This window comes from Mastacembelus armatus, chromosome 4, assembly GCF_900324485.2.
Source record: "Mastacembelus armatus chromosome 4, fMasArm1.2, whole genome shotgun sequence".
Taxonomy (NCBI): Eukaryota; Metazoa; Chordata; class Actinopteri; order Synbranchiformes; family Mastacembelidae; genus Mastacembelus; species Mastacembelus armatus.
Window position 1 is genome coordinate 20,591,639 of NC_046636.1, and position 22,113 is coordinate 20,613,751.

The following is a 22,113-nucleotide window of genomic DNA, read 5'->3' on the forward strand; positions in this document are numbered from 1 at the left end:
GACCAATCAGATTCCATCGTGGGCTGGTTTTAGACTTGCACGAGGAAAATTTGATGATTGACGTGCTCGTAGAGATCTCTATACCAATGAATGACAGGCGTAGCGCAGCCTGTTTGGGCACTCTCACCAATCACATTTGTGCATGGGAGGAATCTATTGCTTCTTCCGCCTACTCGCGACATGACACCTTGAATAGCCAATCGGCAGCGACGAAAGGCGGAGAGCTAATAGACTGAGTTTCAATCATCGTCCGCGGGCGTGGTTTACGCGGATAAGGCCCGCCCATTGGCCGGTCTGCGGACTTCCCACAGACAGTTCTATGTTTCATAAAAATGCACTCTGATGCGGCAAGTAAGTAGTAACGCTATAGCGGCTTTCTCCACCGAATTGCGACCCTTCACGGATGCTGCACAGTTTGTCAGACAAGCAAACAGGCGCCATGTGTTTCTGCTTCTATATTTAGCCCGTGGTTCTGTAGGATTTGACGAGGATGCATGAATTCGTGCTGTTTGCTGGTCTCTTTGTATTTGCCAGTGCAGTCTTGGGCGACAACAAAGGAAGGATAGCTAGAGTAATTTCACTTGTTTTGGACACACAGGAGCTTACCTTTGACACGGCCGTTTTCCTGGAGTTATTTTTTGTGTGTAGCCTTAGCCTTGCTCAGTTGAACGCAGGCGACCTTAGCTAAATTCATGGGGGTTTTCGATGGTAATCGGTGCGATGTGATCTTTATATTCATCGTTACTGAGCATGCACTGTGCATTTCAACTCAAACTTGACATCAGACTAATGTTATAGCGAATCGGCCAATTTTCTGGCCAACTGCGGACTGTTACAGGGATTGAAAATTGTGACGCAGTTGTGTAAAACATCTTTCTTTGCCTTCTGCAGCAGAGCTGTAGGGCTTTGCGACACCTACTTCAGCTGCTGCAAAGCGTCCAGCCGATGCCCGTATGCCAGGAGGCGTACAATATTAGATTTTTTAAAACAACGTAAAATGCATTCAATCAGTTGAGGGAAATGTTGGGGGGGTAAAGGGGTCTGAAAGAAATAGTTGTTTTGTTAAGACTTGGGAATTGTAGTTTTGTAACCTAAGCAGCGCTCAGGCTTTCATGGCCTCTTTGGAGTAAACGGACTACAACGCCCAAGCGCCCAACTCTCCAGATACTTTGTAAACTCTGTGCAAGTTGCGCGTCTGCACTGCTATTTTAGGTATGCAGCTAGTGCTATTTGTTCGGCAGTGTGTTGGTTTGTCTCGTCCTGGCCTCTCGAACTACATTAAAAACATCGCTGTTTTTACTACAGCTTGTGAACGGGATGTATAGATGACATCTGGCGAGAAGGTAGCATGCACGATCAAATTTTTTTTTTTTTTTAAGTTTCCTCTCTCGAGGAATGCGTAGAGTCGCTCCCTCATCGGTGTGAGATATTTTTCTGTCGTTTTATGAAACGTAAACCCTTGAACTAGAAATCCGACTACAGTCATTTGACCCCAGTAGATTACTGGTTTAAAAATACACGGACATTAATTCATGGGTTCCTGTTGGTGCTGCAATGATGTCACCTTCTTGTAACGAGCTCATAACGTTGACTGGGAGAAAGGTTGTGCGTCCTGCTTTAATTTAAAAGTTTTGATGCTACCTTTATGTTTTTGTGGAAACAGATTTTCAGCTGAATTCTCACTTGACTACACTGGCCAGCATCCATAAGATCCACCACACCTTGCATAGGCTGGTAAATACGTATTAGCAGCTTGTGTGTGTGTGTTTAAATCCATATATATTTTGTGTGTGCACCATGTAATACGTGTCCCACTCATAGGCATGATGGATTTTTGTGTCTGTTTTGATAGAACCTGACAGAAGACGTTGGACAGGACACCCACCCCTCAGGTAAAATCCTTCAGCTGGTCGGTGCAAAGGATAGTCATGCATTTAGCTGCCGCCAAAGCCTTTTTAAATTGAACTGGCATTTCATTGGATGGTACAAAGGTATGCATCGTCTCTCTGTAGTTTTCATGCTGTCTTCCTCCTCCTTTCCCTAGCTTGCTGCTCTAGAGCCATGCCTCCTAGGAAAAAGAGGAGACCATCTACTGGAGATGACATGTCAGCCAAGAAAAGTCGCCAGGACAGGTGTGACATCCCTTAGTTAAACAAGGGCAGAGTAGTATAACTTACTGGCAATAAGTTGCACTGACCTGTTGTTACTTATTGAAAAGAAATGTTTGCAGAAAGACTATTTTGACATTTGGAAGCCTGTAATAGGGTGGGTATTTTTAAATCGCACTTTGAAACTGTGTGTGACTGAAACTATCTTTTCATCCGCAGTGTTTTCAGAAAACACGAAACGTCGCAGATCCGTGAGGAGGAGACGTTTTCCAGTAAAAGATGTTTGGAGTGGTTCTACGAATATGCAGGTAAGGTGTTATGTTTTAAAGTACTGCGCCATCAATCGCTATAGCAACACATGATTATCGGTGCTGTAGCTAAGTTTTTAGCTCCAAATGAGTGCTGTGTGTGGCCTCACACTTGTCTGTGTAAAATAGGTTGTGATGACGTGGTGGGTCCAGAAGGCATGGAGAAGTTCTGTGAGGACATCGGCGTGGAGCCAGAGAATGTAAGCTGGTTTTAAGCATTTGGATCTTGCAGTCTTGCAGTTTGGTTACATCGGTTTGGTCTCTCCGTGTTTTTTCCCCTATGAAGGCTAGACAAACTGTAATTTTGAGACACCCTTTTGGATGTTGTAACATGTCATGGCCATTTCTCATAATTTTGGATGTTTTACAAAAATGACAGCACAGTCAAGCAATGAAAGAAATGTGCATCCCTAGTTTGTTTTAAGGTCACCATTTTCACTCATTCTTTGCATGGTTTTGAGGTCAGCGGTTTTCTGTGTTTGACATGTAATAGTCCTGTCAGTTTGACAGATTGACTCCTTGTCTATTAAAAGATAACTACAGGTATAAAGGTTCTTGTTTGTGCCCAGGTGGTGATGCTGGTTCTCGCCTGGAAGCTGGACGCCCAGAGTATGGGATATTTCACTCTCCAGGAGTGGCTGAGGGGCATGGGCTCGCTGCAGTACGTCAGTTACCTACTTTCTGTCTTTTGTCATGTTGTTTTCAAGATTAACTTGCTGTGTTTTCTTTGTATTGAGTGTCATGTTTTTAAAGCGTACCCTTAATTCTCAGTATAAGACTCTCTGTTGTGCTCATCAGGTGCGACTCTACAGAGAGGTTGAGGAACTCACTCGACTACCTGAGATCTGTCCTGAATGACAGCACCAGTTTTAAGCTCATTTATAGATATGCCTTTGATTTTGCTCGGGTAAGTCGGTTTTGCAAGTAACCTCACATACAAAATATGGCTAAAATAAGTCCACTTCAGGTCTCTTATATAGTGAAATCCCTATAGCAAGCAGTTGTTTGCTATGTACACCTGATTGAAATTCATGTACAGTCTTATTCAAGCCAATATACAGATCAACCTTGAGGTTTCAGGTAGGTCAAGATCATTTTCCACTTTGATTTGAAATGGGAAAGCACTTATCAAGTGTGAGGCCTATTGACATAGCCCAGCGTCTCGCTCATGAATGAAAACATGATGTAGTAACTGAGATAAGTGTTATATTTAATTAACAGTACTAGTAGTGGGTTAAGGAATTCAGTCTGCTATGTGTATGGGGCTAGTGTTGCCTATAATGATGTTGCTAGCCTCATTTGTTTAAACTGTTTGACATTTTGCATTGATTTCATGAAACCTTGTGTGTTTTGATTGGACAGGAAAAGGATCAGAGGAGTTTGGACTTAAACACAGCCAAGTGCATGCTGGGGCTTCTTCTGGGAAAAACGTGGCCTCTGTTTCCTGTGTTTAATCAGTTTCTAGAGGTAAGTGTCTGTGGAGTATTTTACCATGTCAAAGATGTACTATACAGTAATAAGAAAATGGTATGAAAGCCCAGTTTGACCTTGAAAAGCGCTGTAGTAGCGAAAAAGGTTTTGGACCTGTATTAATGTAAGACATTTGCGTTTTGTTTCTCAGCAATCCAAGTACAAAGTCATCAACAAAGACCAATGGTGCAATGTTTTAGAGTTCAGCCGGACAATCAACCTGGACCTCAGTAACTATGATGAGGATGGTGCCTGTGAGTGAACATGTATCTATACATCGAAGTGTCAGTATAACCTCATGTTAGTGTTACATAAATAACTTTCTGATTTATTATAATTTCTATCTTTTCCTCTTTTTTTTTTTTTTTCTTTTTTTTTTTTTCCCAGGGCCAGTGTTGTTGGATGAATTTGTGGAATGGTACAAGGAAAGACAGATGTCATAGCTGCAGAGCAAAATGGAAAAAATATAACTGTGACAACTACGACTATGAGAATCAACAAATAATAAGTAAACAATACAAAAATGACAAAGCAGTGACAGTGGGTGCTTCCTGGTAAAGGAGGGGATTGGGCTGTGGGTGGGTTAGGGTGGGGGTGCTGGGTTTGCAGCCTTAGTGCATGCTGCCCAGAGCGCGGAGGCAGAGAGCTGTCACTGTGGAGTTACGCTCCCTACCGAAGTTGCATAGTCGGCAAGCTTGCAGCAATCCCCAGTGGCGTTGCTCTCTCTCACTGTGACATGTCATATTGCTGTCTGTGTTAGGATAACATGGTATCATACATGGATGATGGAAGTGAAACGGTATTGTGTGGAGAACCACTCCTCACCCTTTATCTGCAGCACAGAGAAACCAACAGAAGTGACCATTCATACATTGTGTCTGAGTCTTAAACAGGGTCATTTTGACCTGGGCACATTTAAATATAGATCTGTGCAATGAACTTGAGCTTTTCTGGACAGGTGGCACTAACTATTGTTTGTCATATTTTGTGTTTGATAGTTTTTCAAAAAGCACACTGTGTCAAATGGTTGATTGCAGGTTTCTCCTGCCTGATCTGTTTACTATTGATCTGTGCCAGTTTTTGTTCTCTCCTGCTGTTTTGTTCCAGCTCATGCTAACAGATTTCTAATCCCCTGCTAAGGCTTCAGACCTCATAACACCAAACAAATCAGCATTGCTGCTTAAAAACTCTTATTACAGTACAGCGGTGAGCCATTAGTGCTCTGAACAGCATTTGTTGGTCTGATGACCAATTTATGTATCTACGTTGTGTAGGTAAGAGTATTATTGTGCCTCAAACCATGGAAGTCACTTTGTGTGTCCCACAGACATACCAACAAACCCAAATGTATATACACACACGTGAAAACTCATACAACACACACGCACACACACATGCTCATGCACACACAGACACACCGAGTGGTCAGGGATAATTTCAGGATGAATTCAAACTGTTTGGGCTGTGTTCTAAGTTGACATAGAGCTAGTTGGTGTCCATTTTGTCTTGATATGTGGCATCTGTTTTGTCTTCCTTAGTCCACTGATAGTTTCAGGTCTTACTAGTAGCATCTCTCCCAACACTGGCAGTGTTAATAGAACTACGGTGGAAGACCAGTGACCTTCTCAGAACGAGGTCCTTTAGGCTCAAGTAGTAAAGTAGGTTTGCTGAAAGCATTGCTTTGTACCAGCCCCAGTAGGATCTCATCAAAACATTGGACACTGACAGTTTGGAACTCTGTGATGATGCTATGCTCTTCTTTTTCCTAGTATAATGTTCTTGTAACACATGTATAAATTTTTGTCTTTGGCTGTGGTGTGATGCTGACTCGTCAGAAAATTTAATATTTGCATGCATGCTCCAACAGAGCCTTTTGCGAATGGATGAGATTTTTTTGAAAATGTTTTACAGGCGTGTTTTTGTTTTGTACAGGAATTTGTGCAAGTGTTGTGCTTAATTTGATATTCACGATCATGTTATCCTAATTCTGACGAGCAACATGATTGTGTGTATTAAGACCTGGAACACACCTGTAACCTCACGGTGGAACAGGAGTTCCCTCCTGCATTTGCCCCCATCCTAAACATCCTGGGATGTCGTTGACTGTAGCTTTAGGTAGCTACAGCCAGTATACAGCATCTGTTTTTATTTATTGGAAGTGCATAACTTGTTTTGCACCATACTGTCTTGATAGACAAATTACATATTGAAATGTGGCACGGAGATAATATGCATCAGCTCTCACGACTGCAGCTGAAACTGTCAAGCCTCTTGTCATTTTGTCTCAACCATCAGCATAAAAATCCCAGATTGAGGTAGTTGCTGGATTGCTTACCAAATACTGTGTAGAAACCAGTGTTTTTATTTTCTCCCGTCATTGTGCAGGAGGATGAACGGCCTTGTCCCAGTGTATATATGTATGTAAACAATGTAAGTCTCTGTATGTCTGTTTTCACTATAACCTATGTCTGTATACATAAATAAAAGGGTTTATTAACTTATTCACTTATATGTGGGCTCTTTACTTAATACATTGAAAACATCAAGTACTTTATACTGTTATTTAGATGTACTGATTTCTACAAATAGATCTCTGCGAAATATTGTGCACACATACGATTTTATTAATTTCTTATTAAGCAATAGATTAAAATGCTGTCTTTGCAACATTGATAATGATACATGTTTGTAATACATGATTTTTTTAAAAGTGATTTATAGAAGAAATGCTAACCTTAGAGGTAAACATTATGCACTATACTGTTATACAACAGATTCACATGGTAAATTATTAATATTTACATTTAATTTCAAGCTTAATATAAAGAACAGTTCAAGACCATTGCTCTGTATAATGCTTTTCTACACTCAAGTGTACTCAGAGCACTTTTTACACTACTAGCGGCAACTTGGGGTTCAGTGTGTTGCCCAAGGACACTTAGACCTATGGGCCAGGGAAGCCAAGGATCAAACCACCAACCCTCTGGGTTCATAGTCGACCTGCTCTACCTCCTGAGCCACAGCCACCCTTCTATAAACCCTCATATAAAACCAACCGGTTCATCTGGTGGTGGTGTTTCTGGAATTGGAGGTGGAGCCTCTTGTGGTGGTTCAATATCTCCAAAGTCATGCCTCCTGTAGTGGGGAATTCCGTACAACAAATCTCCAGCTCTTCTCTTAGCTACTGAAGTGAGTGGCCGCTTGCCCAGGGGTGTGATATCCTCAGACATATGATTGTTAAAAGTGCGGTCATCTTGTGGGCCATGGTCATCAAATAGAGGAGATATCTTCTTATCTAAATGATCAACATCTTTGTCCCACTTTTGTCTCTCTGATGACATGGCTCTTAGGGCACTGAGGCCTTTCCTTTCTCTCGTCTGCTCAGATACGGCCTTAAAAATTTCATTTGTGCTGCCAGTTGAGTTGAGAGACTCATCAAGAGCTCTGCTGGATGCAACTGAAAGACTCTTAGCACTAAGAGATACTGTTCCATCTGCCTTCTCTCTGAATTGTTTTATTCTATCATGACTTCTACTACTGGAGAAGTTGGAGGAGTCAGAGTGAGGAAGTTCTGGCTGTGCGGGTGAAGCCTGCTGTGGAGATGATAAGCCTTCACCCTGTTGTCTTCCCAGACCGGAGATGGAAAGGTCTGGCAGATGACGGCCTACACCAGTCCACCTTATCTCAGGTGGCAGGTTGTCATCTGTTGTGTATCTGGACTGCTTAAGGCTTTTCTTTACTATATCAAAACTCATATTTGGAATTTTTACTGGGGAAAAATATGCATTTTGGCGTCCTGCAGTATGGGACTGACTTTCAGTTACCATTTCAGCATGATCTGCAGTTTGACTATGACCACTGGGAGAGAAAGAGTTACTTGATGGCAGTGAAGTTTTCATAATGAGACGTTTGTAAGAGATTTGAGACTCGTCTGTCATTCCTGATGTAACTGATTTATTGATGGATTGTTTTACAGTGTATCTTGTGACATCATTTTCGCTCTCACTGCAAGATGCGGAATCACTTGGCTCTGGTGATGGTGCCTTGATATTTAGGCGCCTCTTAATACGTGGGATACCAAGACTTAGGTCAGGAACAATGTGCTCTATGGTCTTATCCTCACTGTTGCTGCTGGAGGATGATTCTCTTTGTACAGGTGCTCGGATATCCAAAGCCCTCTTGACATAGGGGATATTGGTAAGACTCGGCTGAGGCCACATTGAGTCCTTCTTCTTCACCTCCTCAGTTTCACTCTGTGAGGTACGCTTCTGGGATACTTCCTTGTCGGTGACAACAGGCAGCTGAGATGATACATTCCATTCTTTACCTGCATGTTCTATACTGCTGGGAGGGGAGGGCGAGTCAGGCGGAGGTGAAGAAGGCAGACTGGGTACTTCATGTGTATGGGATGTGATTTTAAGACGTTTTCTGAAGCGCGAGACACCAAGATTCATAGTGGCCCACCGTGACAGAAGCTCTTGGTTTATCTCTGGTGTGTTGATGATCTCATCATTTATTAGTTTGTCCCTAAGGTCATCTGTAATGACTGTATACTTTTCTAATTGGATCTGGCTGTTTGTCTTTGGACTGTGAGGTTCTGATAATGTTGCTTTGATATCCAGTCGGCTGTTGTTTTGGGGGATACCCAGACTCAGCTTATGCAACTTTGTCTGTTGTTCACCTTTTTGTCCCTCTTTGACTGTGGAACTTGAAGGTCTGTTTTCCTTGTCACTGTTGGAAGAGCAGGAGTCTGCTCTTTGATCTGGTGCTTTGATATTTAAGAGCCTCCTGACCATGGGGACACTGAGGACACCACTGAAGTCAGACAGTTTTGTCCCTGGTTGATAATTTGTAATCCCCATTCCCTCCACTTTTAAAGGTAGGTCTGTAGTTCCACTGTCACTCTCATCACTGCTAGAAAATCCAGTTGAAGGTGAGCATACCTTAATATCGAGATGTCTTTTGACAAGAGGGACATTGCTGAGATTAATTTTGGGCAATCCTGAATCAATTTCGTATACTTCTTTTTTCTTTCCTTCCACTGTATGGTCCCTACTCCCACCACTAAATAACAAATCAGGAGGAGGTGATGGGGCTTTGACATCCAAACGCCTTTTGATGCAAGTAAATTTATCAAGATCTACAGCAGGCCACTGGGTTTCTCCTTGCTCCTGTTTCTTTACACAGTTTGTGGTTTCATCCTCACTGTCACTACTAGAAGATGAATCAGGAGGTGGTGATGGTGCTTTGATATCCAGACGCCTCTTGATGTGAGAAATACGTTCAAGATCTAGTGAAGGCCACCTTGCCTGTGGATCATGAATTACTGCTTGAGATTTTTGCAACGTAACCTTGGTAACATCCACGGTAGTAGGTCTCGGCTTCTGTGTATGGTCAGCTGTTTCATCCTCACTAGCACTGCTAGGAGATGAATCACTGTCTGGTGATGGTGCTTTGATATCTAGACGTCTCTTGATGCTGGGAATATGCTCAAGATCAAGGAGAGGCCAGGTTGTGCCTGAATCATGACTTGCTGCTGGAGATTCTTGGTACAGATGCCCTGAACTGTCTACCTTCCCTGGCCTTTGCTCCTCTGTGTGGCCTGTTGTTTCATCCTCACTATCACTACTAGAAGATGAATCAGGAGGTGGTGATGGTGCTTTGATATCTAGACGTCTCTTGATGTGAGGAACATGCTCAAGATTTAGGGCAGGCCATGGTGCTTCTGGGTCTGGACTTATGGTTTGAGATGATTTAATTGGAAGCCTTGCCATGTTTATCTCTCCTTGCTCTTGTTTCTTTACACAGTTTGCGGTTTCATCCTCACTGTCACTACTAGAAGATGAATCAGGAGGTGGTGATGGTGCTTTGATATCCAGACGCCTCTTGATGTGAGAAATACGTTCAAGATCTAGTGAAGGCCACCTTGCCTGTGGATCATGAATTACTGCTTGAGATTTTTGCAACGTAACCTTGGTAACATCCACGGTAGTAGGTCTCGGCTTCTGTGTATGGTCAGCTGTTTCATCCTCACTAGCACTGCTAGGAGATGAATCACTGTCTGGTGATGGTGCTTTGATATCTAGACGTCTCTTGATGTGAGGAACATGCTCAAGATTTAGGGCAGGCCATTGTGCTTCTGGGTCTGGACTTATGGTTTGAGATGATTTAATTGGAAGCCTCACCATGTTTATCTCTCCTTGCTCTTGTTTCTTTACACAGTTTGTGGTTTCATCCTCACTGTCACTACTTGAAGATGAATCAGGAGGTGGTGATGGTGCTTTGATATCTAGACGTCTCTTGATGCCGGGAATATGCTCAAGATCAAGGAGAGGCCACGTTGTGCCTGAATCATGACTTGCTGCTGGAGATTCTTGGTACAGATGCCCTGAACTGTCTACCTTTCCTGGCCTTTGCTCCTCTGTGTGGCCTGTTGTTTCATCCTCACTGTCACTACTAGAAGATGAATCAGGAGGTGGTGATGGTGCTTTGATATCTAGACGTCTCTTGATGTGAGGAACATGCTCAAGATTTAGGGCAGGCCATGGTGCTTCTGGGTCTGGACTTATGGTTTGAGATGATTTAATTGGAAGCCTCGCCATGTTTATCTCTCCTTGCTCTTGTTTCTTTACACAGTTTGTGGTTTCATCCTCACTGTCACTACTTGAAGATGAATCAGGAGGTGGTGATGGTGCTTTGATATCTAGACGTCTCTTGATGCCGGGAATATGCTCAAGATCAAGGAGAGGCCACGTTGTGCCTGAATCATGACTTGCTGCTGGAGATTCTTGGTACAGATGCCCTGAACTGTCTACCTTTCCTGGCCTTTGCTCCTCTGTGTGGCCTGTTGTTTCATCCTCACTGTCACTACTAGAAGATGAATCAGGAGGTGGTGATGGTGCTTTGATATCTAGACGTCTCTTGATGTGAGGAACATGCTCAAGATTTAGGGCAGGCCATGGTGCTTCTGGGTCTGGACTTATGGTTTGAGATGATTTAATTGGAAGCCTCGCCATGTTTATCTCTCCTTGCTCTTGTTTCTTTACACAGTTTGTGGTTTCATCCTCACTGTCACTACTTGAAGATGAATCAGGAGGTGGTGATGGTGCTTTGATATCTAGACGTCTCTTGATGTGAGAAATATGTTCAAGATCTAGTGAAGGCCACCTTGCCTGTGGATCATGAATTACTGCTTGAGATTTTTGCAACGTAACCTTGGTAACATCCACGGTAGTAGGTCTCGGCTTCTGTGTATGGTCAGCTGTTTCATCCTCACTAGCACTGCTAGGAGATGAATCACTGTCTGGTGATGGTGCTTTGATATCTAGACGTCTCTTGATGTGAGGAACATGCTCAAGATTTAGGGCAGGCCATGGTGCTTCTGGGTCTGGACTTATGGTTTGAGATGATTTAATTGGAAGCCTCGCCATGTTTATCTCTCCTTGCTCTTGTTTCTTTACACAGTTTGTGGTTTCATCCTCACTGTCACTACTTGAAGATGAATCAGGAGGTGGTGATGGTGCTTTGATATCTAGACGTCTCTTGATGCCGGGAATATGCTCAAGATCAAGGAGAGGCCACGTTGTGCCTGAATCATGACTTGCTGCTGGAGATTCTTGGTACAGATGCCCTGAACTGTCTACCTTTCCTGGCCTTTGCTCCTCTGTGTGGCCTGTTGTTTCATCCTCACTGTCACTACTAGAAGATGAATCAGGAGGTGGTGATGGTGCTTTGATATCTAGACGTCTCTTGATGTGAGGAACATGCTCAAGATTTAGGGCAGGCCATGGTGCTTCTGGGTCTGGACTTATGGTTTGAGATGATTTAATTGGAAGCCTCGCCATGTTTATCTCTCCTTGCTCTTGTTTCTTTACACAGTTTGTGGTTTCATCCTCACTGTCACTACTTGAAGATGAATCAGGAGGTGGTGATGGTGCTTTGATATCTAGACGTCTCTTGATGCCGGGAATATGCTCAAGATCAAGGAGAGGCCACGTTGTGCCTGAATCATGACTTGCTGCTGGAGATTCTTGGTACAGATGCCCTGAACTGTCTACCTTTCCTGGCCTTTGCTCCTCTGTGTGGCCTGTTGTTTCATCCTCACTGTCACTACTAGAAGATGAATCAGGAGGTGGTGATGGTGCTTTGATATCTAGACGTCTCTTGATGTGAGGAACATGCTCAAGATTTAGGGCAGGCCATTGTGCTTCTGGGTCTGGACTTATGGTTTGAGATGATTTAATTGGAAGCCTCACCATGTTTATCTCTCCTTGCTCTTGTTTCTTTACACAGTTTGTGGTTTCATCCTCACTGTCACTACTTGAAGATGAATCAGGAGGTGGTGATGGTGCTTTGATATCTAGACGTCTCTTGATGCCGGGAATATGCTCAAGATCAAGGAGAGGCCACGTTGTGCCTGAATCATGACTTGCTGCTGGAGATTCTTGGTACAGATGCCCTGAACTGTCTACCTTTCCTGGCCTTTGCTCCTCTGTGTGGCCTGTTGTTTCATCCTCACTGTCACTACTAGAAGATGAATCAGGAGGTGGTGATGGTGCTTTGATATCTAGACGTCTCTTGATGTGAGGAACATGCTCAAGATTTAGGGCAGGCCATGGTGCTTCTGGGTCTGGACTTATGGTTTGAGATGATTTAATTGGAAGCCTCGCCATGTTTATCTCTCCTTGCTCTTGTTTCTTTACACAGTTTGTGGTTTCATCCTCACTGTCACTACTTGAAGATGAATCAGGAGGTGGTGATGGTGCTTTGATATCTAGACGTCTCTTGATGTGAGAAATATGTTCAAGATCTAGTGAAGGCCACCTTGCCTGTGGATCATGAATTACTGCTTGAGATTTTTGCAACGTAACCTTGGTAACATCCACGGTAGTAGGTCTCGGCTTCTGTGTATGGTCAGCTGTTTCATCCTCACTAGCACTGCTAGGAGATGAATCACTGTCTGGTGATGGTGCTTTGATATCTAGACGTCTCTTGATGTGAGGAACATGCTCAAGATTTAGGACAGGCCATGGTGCTTCTGGGTCTGGACTTATGGTTTCAGATGATTTAATTGGAAGCCTCACCATGTTTATCTCTCCTTGCTCTTGTTTCTTTACACAGTTTGTGGTTTCATCCTCACTGTCACTACTTGAAGATGAATCAGGAGGTAGTGATGGTGCTTTGATATCTAGACGTCTCTTGATGCCGGGAATATGCTCAAGATCAAGGAGAGGCCAGGTTGTGCCTGAATCATGACTTGCTGCTGGAGATTCTTGGTACAAATGCCCTGAACTGTCTACCTTCCCTGGCCTTTGCTCCTCTGTGTGGCCTGTTGTTTCATCCTCACTGTCACTACTAGAAGATGAATCAGGAGGTGGTGATGGTGCTTTGATATCTAGACGCCTCTTGATTTGAGGAACATGCTCAAGATTTAGGGCAGGCCATGGTGCTTCTGGGTCTGGACTTATGGTTTGAGATGATTTAATTGGAAGCCTTGCCATGTTTATCTCTCCTTGCTCTTGTTTCTTTACACAGTTTGAGGTTTCATCCTCACTGTCACAACTTGAAGATGAATTAGAGGAGTCTGATGATGGCGGTTTGATATCTAGATGCCTTGGTATGTATGTTGCCCATTGTTCTGACTTCTTTATATGTTCTGTTATTTCATTCTCACTGTCATTGCTAGAAGATGAATCTGGAAGTGTGGACAGTACTTTAATGTCCAAACGCCTTTCAAGGTGAGGAATATGCTCAAGATCTAGGGCAGGAAACCATGTTTCAGAATTAGGACTTACTGTTAAAGATTGTTGAAATGGAAGTCCTGCAATGTCCATCTTCTCTGGCATCTTCTTGGCATGGTGTTTCTTCTCACTGTCACTACCAGAAGATGAATCAGAAGCTGGTGACAGAGTTTTGATGTGCAAATGTCTCTTGATGGGAGTACTTTGCTCAAAACCTAGATTAACTTTGTCCCTTGTGCCCCCCTCTGCTGTAACTATTCTGCTGCTTAGTTTGTCATATTCATATTTTAGCTCTTCCTTCCCCTGTCCTTTGTCTGTTTTTTGTTTGACTTTGGAGTGCATTGGCTCCCCATCACTATCACTGGAATGAGAGGAAAATGAATGCTTTTGTGTTACTAAAGACGTTTGTGTGTCATGTTTATAATCACTCTGGTTGAATTCCATTGAAGACCCATGGACCTGCTGTTTAAAAATGGCTTTTTGTTTCATGACTTCCGATATTTCGTGGTTCTTTTCTATATCTCCTCTATATCTCTCCTCCTCCTCCTGGTCTGAGTTCACAGTGTATTGTGTAGGCTCATCCTCACTGACATATGAGCTAGAGCTAGATATATCACCCTGCTTCTTTTCACCCAAAGTGCGTGCCACAATTTGTTTTGAATCATTAAAAGAACCAGACAAACTGCTGGACCTTACAGAATCACTAAATTCAAATTTCTCTTCATTCTCCTGCCAAAGATCAGTGTCTGCTGGGTTTATCTTATTTGTATGTGGTGACCAATCTGCAAATGGCTCAGAGGAAAATCCAGGAATTTCACTTCTGTCCTCTAGGAAAAACTGTGGTACTACCTCAGCATTCTGCTGAACAGAGTCCTCTGACAACTGAGAAGACCTGGGTATTGTGCGTTCTCCTTTGGTCATTTTCTCCTTGTGTAGTACTCTGTCAGACAATGAAGAATCTGAACATGAAGACAAGCTTCCTCTCTCCTCCAACTCAGCGGGGTCTAGGATGGGTTCAAACTTCATGTTATGTGTGCAGTCTGCATCTGCGCCATCTGAATTCTCTCTGCCATCTTTCAGGTTAACCTCTGGAGCGCTCTGTTGTAAGGCGTTGTCACTTCTTGAATTTCCAGCCGTATGCTTATCCTTAGCCTCATCTGCTTCGCTTTCAAAAACTGCATCATTATTGGTGTTTTCCTGATCATCCCTAACTATGGTATCATAATATTGTACATTAATGTCTTCTATAGTGCTAAATGTGACTCTCCTTTCTCTGTGAGTTACTACTTCCCCTAACTCCTCCCCACTGCAGTATGCTTGATTGTCATATTGTCTTTTTTCAATAGAGGAGGCTGAGTCGGTTGCGGAGGAGCTTTTCTTTTTAGTGACCCTTCTCCAGAGAACATCAATACAAGGTCTTGCTAGGACTCCAAGGATGAAGGCTATCATAAATGTGATAAAAACGGACAGACACACTGCCAGAGTCAAATCAGATTGTGCAGCTGGCTGATTCCTTTCTTGACTAATTCTATTTGGAAAGTCTTGTGGGATTATTTGTCGGTGGGTTCTGGGTAAACTCCTGGGGTTTCTTCTTGCACCTCCTATTTTACTGATTTGAAGATTAAAAACGGACACAACTTCACGTTCTTCAGACACACACACATATAGACCTGTGTCTCGCTCTTTAACGTCACTGATGAGCAGACCAGCATGAGATTGGCTCATGGACCCTTGACCGCTAGGCATCCACCACGTGGAGTCTACAAAAAAAAAAAAAAGTCAACACTGACATGCAGTTGGACTGATCTACATTCTTACATATAGATTAAGTTATATTTATACTCTTACCTTGTGTAGAGCAAGACAGCAATATGTCAGAGCCACTATAGACTGTCACATCTCGGTGGAGCTCTGGCTTGTTTTCCGTACTGAAACAGTTTAAATCATCCTCCTCCAGCTGTAGCAGGTCTTTGCCTGAGAGGATAGAAGGGGAAGCGCACAGGACGCTCCAGGTCTGCAAGCCTCTGCTGCTGTCATAGGCCATCCGCCTTCTTAGACTGCGTATACTGCAGTCACACTGCCACCTGTTCCCCCCCAGCCTTACATCTGTCCCAATGTTATGCAGAGAGTGGTACATCAGAGGATGGATGCTGGTCAACTTGTTGAAGCTCAGATCAAGTACCTTCACAGGGGAACACAAGATACACATACAGCAGATGTTGAAATATGTAATTTGCATTTTTTCCAAAGAATTATGAGGGAAAAAACCTGAAAATAATGACTACGTAATTAAATTCAATTTATTTGCTTAGCGCCAAATCACGATAAAAATCCTCTCAAGGCACATGAGTTCCAAACATCAGTCTTACTCTGAGCTGGGCTAAATCCTGGAACATCTGTGGATGAAGACTTGTGATTAGGTTATGCCGTAGATCTAACTCTTTCAGTTGTCGAAGGTGACTAAGGTCTTGTGGTCGTAGACTTGAGATCCTGTTGAAGGAGAGCTGCAAAACCTCCAGGGACTCACTACCTTCCAGCCCTGGATGACAGAAAACAAGAACTGTAATTAGAACTCAACAACAATCACAATGGGGTGGCTCCTGAAGAAAGGAATGTTAGAGGATTTCAGTGATAATAGTAGGTTTGTTTTGTCTCCTGTCCTCTCAGTCCTGTGCATTCTTCATTCTGAATTCTAACATGAAAAAACATGTATTTTTAGCTGTGAAGTTGATTTGATTGCAGTATTGCAGGGGTTTCAGTGCTAAGATGAAATAATGTAAACTAAAGGGATTATGAATCTAAATTCTTTGCATTTATTTAAGCTGCACACACTCTTGTGATATGACTAATTATGAGCTAAGACTTTCTGTAGTGCTAATTCTGCCTGTCTCCTACTTTTCTCTAGTCTGAGACAAACTCAGTGAGACTGCTGGGCTGAAGACACTATGGGTCTGTGCTTCATTAGAGAGCCACTGAAGGTTTTGTGAGCTGAATACCAAACAGGAAAGAAGTCTATGACTGTCAACACACCCCTTGCTAAGTAAATGGCCTTTCCACACATGCCTTTAAAAAGAACCAAACTAAGTGTATTCCTTTGAAAGACATGAAGTGACACGATGTAGTGGAAAACTTAGAAGTTACGTTGCATGTTTACACCTTTATCTGAGCCAGTGGAATGCCAATAAAAACGGTGAATGGCTGACAGGTCTGCAGCGTCATTATATTTAATCTTTTCCAAGAACAAAGTACTAAAGATAAAGGATATCAGATAACTCAAACCACATTAACCTTTTTATGCAGAATTTGGTAAACAATGTGCCTGCGGGGTGGGCCCATCTTTTAGGTGTGACTCACAGACATTTCTCAATTACTTTCTCAATGACAGAAGTCAATTAAAGGTGTGTATCATGTATGTTGTGCAAGTAAACCTTTCACCCACACACAATAAATCTTTTTTTACAAGGGACATTTATGTAACAGAGGATACATGAGATAAGAACGAATCCACATGAAAGTACTGCTACATAAAGGTAAACTGCTTTTTTTGTTTATAAACTATGATGACTTATTATAGATGAAATTACTGTATAATTACTGTATACACACACACACACAATATATATATATATGTGTGTGTATATATATATATATATATATATATATATATATATATGAAATGGAAAGTATGAAATTATATGTCATGATTTGTCTCCTGAAATAATGGTACCTGACAATGTACAGGTTTTGCTAACACATTTTTTATTTTGTGCCCACTGGAGGGAAGAGCTATTGTGCTGACAGTGATTTATATTTGGGTGTATAAGTATATTACAGTGACTCACCCTCTGGGAGTTGCTGTAGCTGATTTCTCTCAACAGATAGCATTTGCAGGGTGGGGGCCCAAGAGACACACCCCCGTCTGCTCCAAGGTCTCGAGCGATGTAGACGTCCATCTCTGACAGATGGTCTTCCCAGGTTTCTTCCGATGCAGAGAGACAAGTGTGTTATAGTGTTGCTTCCCAGCCATACGCCCCTGAGGTTATGGTGTGGCAGGTGGAGTGTTACAGAGTTAAGGAGGTTATTAGACAAGTCCAGCTCAGTGACAGAGTCTTGAATGGGTTGGGGCACCAAGAAGAGGTTGGAGGAGGAACAATTCAACACAGTAGCTCTCTGACAGGTGCAGGACTCGGGGCAGGCAGATGCAGGAGAGGAGCAATGGAGACCCAAGGAGACAAGGAGCAGCACAGCAGCCAATGACGGCCCCCGTGCCACCGCCATCACAACTTGTCCTGAAAGTACAGATAGCTCATGACCATAATCTTAGAATGTGTTATATCAAAAACATACAATTATTTTGTGCACTTAGTAAAATCATTACATCTGATGCTTAAAGACAATAAGACCAACAATTTAATCACAAATAAATTCATCAACTAAATTTAAGATTTTTTTAGTCACACATAGAAAAAAACACAATAAAACCCTTCAACTCACCTGTTTATCCACTCTTCACAAAGCTGACAGAAGCTTGTGACCAGTGCATTCAGCTTATTAACGCTGACTGTCTCCAGCAGTTTCTGATCAAAGTCTGAAGTGTATTCTGCTGCATCTCGCTTAACACGCACCTCTTCAGAGATGGCGTTCTATGATTCACTCAATCATTTACATGTCTAGTTAATGTCTTACTTCAGTTGTGCTCTTTAAATGTAATAGATAACACTGATCCTTAAAAATTTATGGTGGAGAGAACCATGCCCTGGCTTCACATTATTAGACAATGAAACAGCATGATGAGGCACAGTACACTTTTATGGTTTTAAATGACCATGTAAACACTCCAGCCATAGCCTGAAACCAATGATAAGACATTTCACATACCAATATGTTTCTTTATTGAAGCAAACACTGCAATTAAATATGTTTTTCAAATATGGCTGGTTGCCATTCTTTCCTGTTCTCCATTTTGTGGATCAAAAACACTTCAATTTTTCACAACAAACATCAGATCTGTAACATACTAAGAAACCAACCTCCTGATATTATCGACAAATGTTCAACATCAGTACTGTTATAAGACAAGAATCCAAGGGAAAATCTTTTGTAGTATATTGCACAACATTCAAGCCACATAATATAGGCTTCAAACCAAGTTAAGGATAATTTAAACTCTCCAGACATTCGTGAACATCAAAATTTAAAGAGATTTGCATTGATCTGTAGTTTATTTTAGTGCAAACAGTTTTGCAGTATTGTCTGACTTTACTGTTAAAAAAAGCAACAAAATTAGAATATTACACATATATCCTCCCTTGTAAATCCATTGGCACATGCATGATAAACAGTCCAAGATATGCAAAAAGATTCCTACTCTGTTGGACAGATGGCTTAAAAGGTATATTTTGTATTACAGTTAGTAATACATATTATATTTAGTTTTACATAACTCAATATAACCTTGTAGTGTCTTACACTTGTAAGTGAAACTAACAACAATATCAAACAGAGCTGCCAGGAACAATGAACGTCAATTAAAATCTTATACAATCCGTTTGCCAGGTTTGTATATTGGTAATACTGTACGCCAAGACAAAAAATAAGTACTGTAGCTTCTAACTGCTACCAAGGGGCAGTGTAAAACCACAGTACAACGTTAAATATGCATGATAAATGTGTGTATGATCTGTATGTAATGTTGTCAAATCCGTAGAGCAAAAATACTTCAGCTTTTACAGATATGTTAATATCTTTGGCCAAGTGGTAATGATCTATAACACCATTCCAGTTTGGCAAATAAAATAAGAAATACAGTATTTGTCTGATGAACTTCAGAGGTATCATTATGTGCGAGTTCTGGTGAATTTCCTATAGAATGTCCTATAAATGCAAATTCGACTTTAGTGGTGACAGAGTAGAAAGATTTGGCAGATTCCAGTTCTAGTGAGCTTTTTTACAAGGGTTGTCTGATGTCTGACAGCCCATGTTGGGATATTTCACCTGCACACGGAACAAAGTCCCATCTGCACACATGCAGAGCTTGTACCTCTCCAGGCCTTCATCAAAATACAGTTCTCCTGCAGAGTTAGGGATACGACTGGCATTGAACATCACTGATCCATTGAGGACAATGCTGTTCTCCTGCAATGACAAAAACACATAACACCCATCATTTGGCTCTCATTCACATTAAGTATTACACTACAGTTACTGCAAAAGACGGCTTATTGTTAACCATCCAATCGTGACACTAAAAGTCACACATAAAGTCACATTTCATACTTACAGCTCTCAGCTCAATGCCTCCACCCATTTTAAACTCAACAGTCCGACCCATGATGTTGACTCCTTCATTACCACGAATGATGGCCTTGCTGTCTCCTTTGATGTTCAGGTCAGATGCAGCACTACTGGTGATCTAAAATCAGAGACCAAAGATGACATTTGTCAAACAGTATGCAAAGGGTATGTGTTTTGAGAGTTATTTTCCCATTTATTAGCTTTTAGCACTTATAGGATTTTTTTAATCAGCTGTTGTTGCTCAGATTATTGCTGGCTGATTTAGAACTTATGAACCTGCAAACTTAACATCGCTTAACATTATTTATTATTCATAAATTTATGAGCTGCTATCTTTGGCTGGGTCAGTCAAGCGCATTGGGATACTTGTCATAAAGCTCCTCCAGAAGCAAAAGGATTATGTTCAGTCACTGCTCTGTTGAAAACTGAATCTGAATCTCAACTTCATATATTTTCCATTGGTCGAGAAGAGCTAGGTTATCTGTGAATATTCATTAGTTCAGAAGCTCCTAAAAATGCAATATCACTTTATTTATTATGTGAATTATGTATTGATTGTACTTGTTCACTGGTTCTGCATTACTGACCTAATAACTTTTTTGCCACAGCTATCAGACAAACAACACACACACACACACCCTTTCTGTGGATGCCTTTTTGACACTGAGGACTTTGACTCCTTTGGGCAAATGGAACTCATGGTTTTCAAAGTCTGTGCTGAAGAACGTAGTCTGTGTACGGGGGTCTGTGAAGGATATGCCAACATCACTGACGACCGAGGTCTTGTCCTTCTCAACACTCAGCTTAGTATTACCTTGCTGAAACACAACCTGGAACACACATAAGAGTAAACACAGTGTGTCATTTTCTATGCTATTAAAACGCCCAGTGTTCACTGGATGCATGATGTATTTCTCACCGGGTTATTGTTGCCAACAAGGACCAGGTCCTGGTCCTTTCGGCCTCCTACTGTGCTCTTGTGCAGCGGGTGAACGACCCCCATGTCTGCCTTCTGTTTGAAGCGCAACAGGCCGCTCTCATGGAACTCCATACTGTCGCACCCACTCGGGCCGATACGGATCACTGTCCATATCACCAGTGTGATCTGAGAGAGAGTTGAGTTGTTGCAGAATTTAAAAGACCATGATTGACAGTCCATGCGACAACACATAGCGGGTTTTCAGTGGCCTACTCACAATAAGGTTAATTAAGGCGAGGAGGAAGAGGAGGACGATGATGCAAACAGCCATGTTTCCCTTGCGTCCCCTCAGCCCCGTCTTATGAAGACGCTCCTCTTCTATGGGCACATAGCCTGCTTTGAAATTGCTGTTGTGCTCTTTGTTGATATTGCGTCTTTCTATAGCCTTCTCTCGCATAGACTTCTTCACTGGCCCATTGGAGCTCTCCTGAAAGAGAAAACAATTTCTAAGGCACAACACTAAAATCTCCACTTGGACAGATTGGAACTGAACTGGAGCTTCGGGCCTATAATGAATCACTACAGTTTACACAGAGGTTTACAGTTTAAATACATTTATTTCTCCCAGCATCATTTCTCATAGCCACACCAAACTTCAGCTTCAGTGCCGGGGTCTCTTGTGCTCTGCGCAGGAATGCATCCCAGTTAAATGCCCTGCGACTGCCCGTCTGTGGCCATGACTAAAAATAAACCGCACTCGTTTTAGCAGCAAAATGGAAATAAAGTCGACTGCGTCTTATCTTACTGCGTCTGTGCTCGTTATATTATGGTAATGACTTCACTGACAAACAGCAGCGGTGCTAACATTTTTTATTTCCATATATAACTAACGTTGCTTATTATAGCGAACAGCAGGCCAGTAATTGTTACAGGCACCGTAGGGCGGAAAACTAAGCCCATAGCATTTATATTTATTATAGCGGGTTAAATGGTAACATGAGTACAGTTGTTGTCCTAACAAACGGAGCAGAAAACATAAGAAATTAATAATAATAACAACAAAAACATATAGAAGATAACGGACCTGCTCAGACGCCATGTTGACCCTCCCTCTCCTGCCTGCAGAATGACGGGGTCATACCATTTTTAGCAGTCGAAGGTGAAATAAATCGGTTGCGTTGTGAGTTACCGACCAGGTTGATAATTGAATATGAATAAAACAGAGTTATATTAAACGAACCAGGATAAACAGAACATGTTTTTGTATTGAGCAT

The 22,113-nt window shown here is 42.1% G+C and overlaps 3 protein-coding genes across 5 annotated transcripts; 1 reads left to right on the forward strand and 2 right to left on the reverse strand.

Moving 5' to 3' along the window:
• The first annotated feature begins 238 nt into the window (after positions 1-238).
• On the forward strand, positions 239-6,387 carry dcun1d4 (DCN1, defective in cullin neddylation 1, domain containing 4 (S. cerevisiae)). Of its 2 annotated transcripts, none has more exons than XM_026305260.1 (11): positions 239-351; positions 1,664-1,734; positions 1,853-1,892; positions 2,045-2,132; positions 2,328-2,416; positions 2,546-2,616; positions 2,986-3,077; positions 3,215-3,323; positions 3,779-3,883; positions 4,038-4,140; positions 4,274-6,387. In XM_026305260.1, exons 1-11 carry the CDS (start codon positions 333-335, stop codon positions 4,327-4,329), a joined length of 843 nt encoding a protein of 280 aa, XP_026161045.1. In that variant the 5' UTR covers positions 239-332; the 3' UTR covers positions 4,330-6,387. The 2 variants fall into 2 exon arrangements, with proteins under 2 accessions (XP_026161045.1, XP_026161046.1); XM_026305261.1 differs by lacking the exon at positions 239-351 and adding an exon at positions 1,195-1,343.
• Positions 6,388-6,508: 121 nt separating this feature from the next.
• On the reverse strand, positions 6,509-18,223 carry lrrc66 (leucine rich repeat containing 66). Of its 2 annotated transcripts, XM_026305214.1 has the most exons (6): positions 18,121-18,223; positions 17,469-17,915; positions 15,996-16,165; positions 15,475-15,808; positions 9,709-15,386; positions 6,509-9,087 (listed from the first exon to the last, which is right to left on the reverse strand). In XM_026305214.1, exons 2-6 carry the CDS (start codon positions 17,902-17,904, stop codon positions 6,928-6,930), a joined length of 8,778 nt encoding a protein of 2,925 aa, XP_026160999.1. In that variant the 5' UTR covers positions 17,905-17,915; positions 18,121-18,223; the 3' UTR covers positions 6,509-6,927. The 2 variants fall into 2 exon arrangements, with proteins under 2 accessions (XP_026160999.1, XP_026160998.1); XM_026305213.1 differs by having other exon boundaries at positions 6,509-15,386.
• Positions 18,224-18,501: 278 nt separating this feature from the next.
• Positions 18,502-21,958, reverse strand: sgcb (sarcoglycan, beta (dystrophin-associated glycoprotein)). Its single transcript, XM_026304566.1, has 6 exons — positions 21,924-21,958; positions 21,117-21,326; positions 20,840-21,025; positions 20,559-20,750; positions 19,907-20,038; positions 18,502-19,761 (listed from the first exon to the last, which is right to left on the reverse strand). Exons 1-6 carry the CDS (start codon positions 21,936-21,938, stop codon positions 19,561-19,563), a joined length of 936 nt encoding a protein of 311 aa, XP_026160351.1. The 5' UTR covers positions 21,939-21,958; the 3' UTR covers positions 18,502-19,560.
• Between the last annotated feature and the right edge of the window lie 155 nt (positions 21,959-22,113).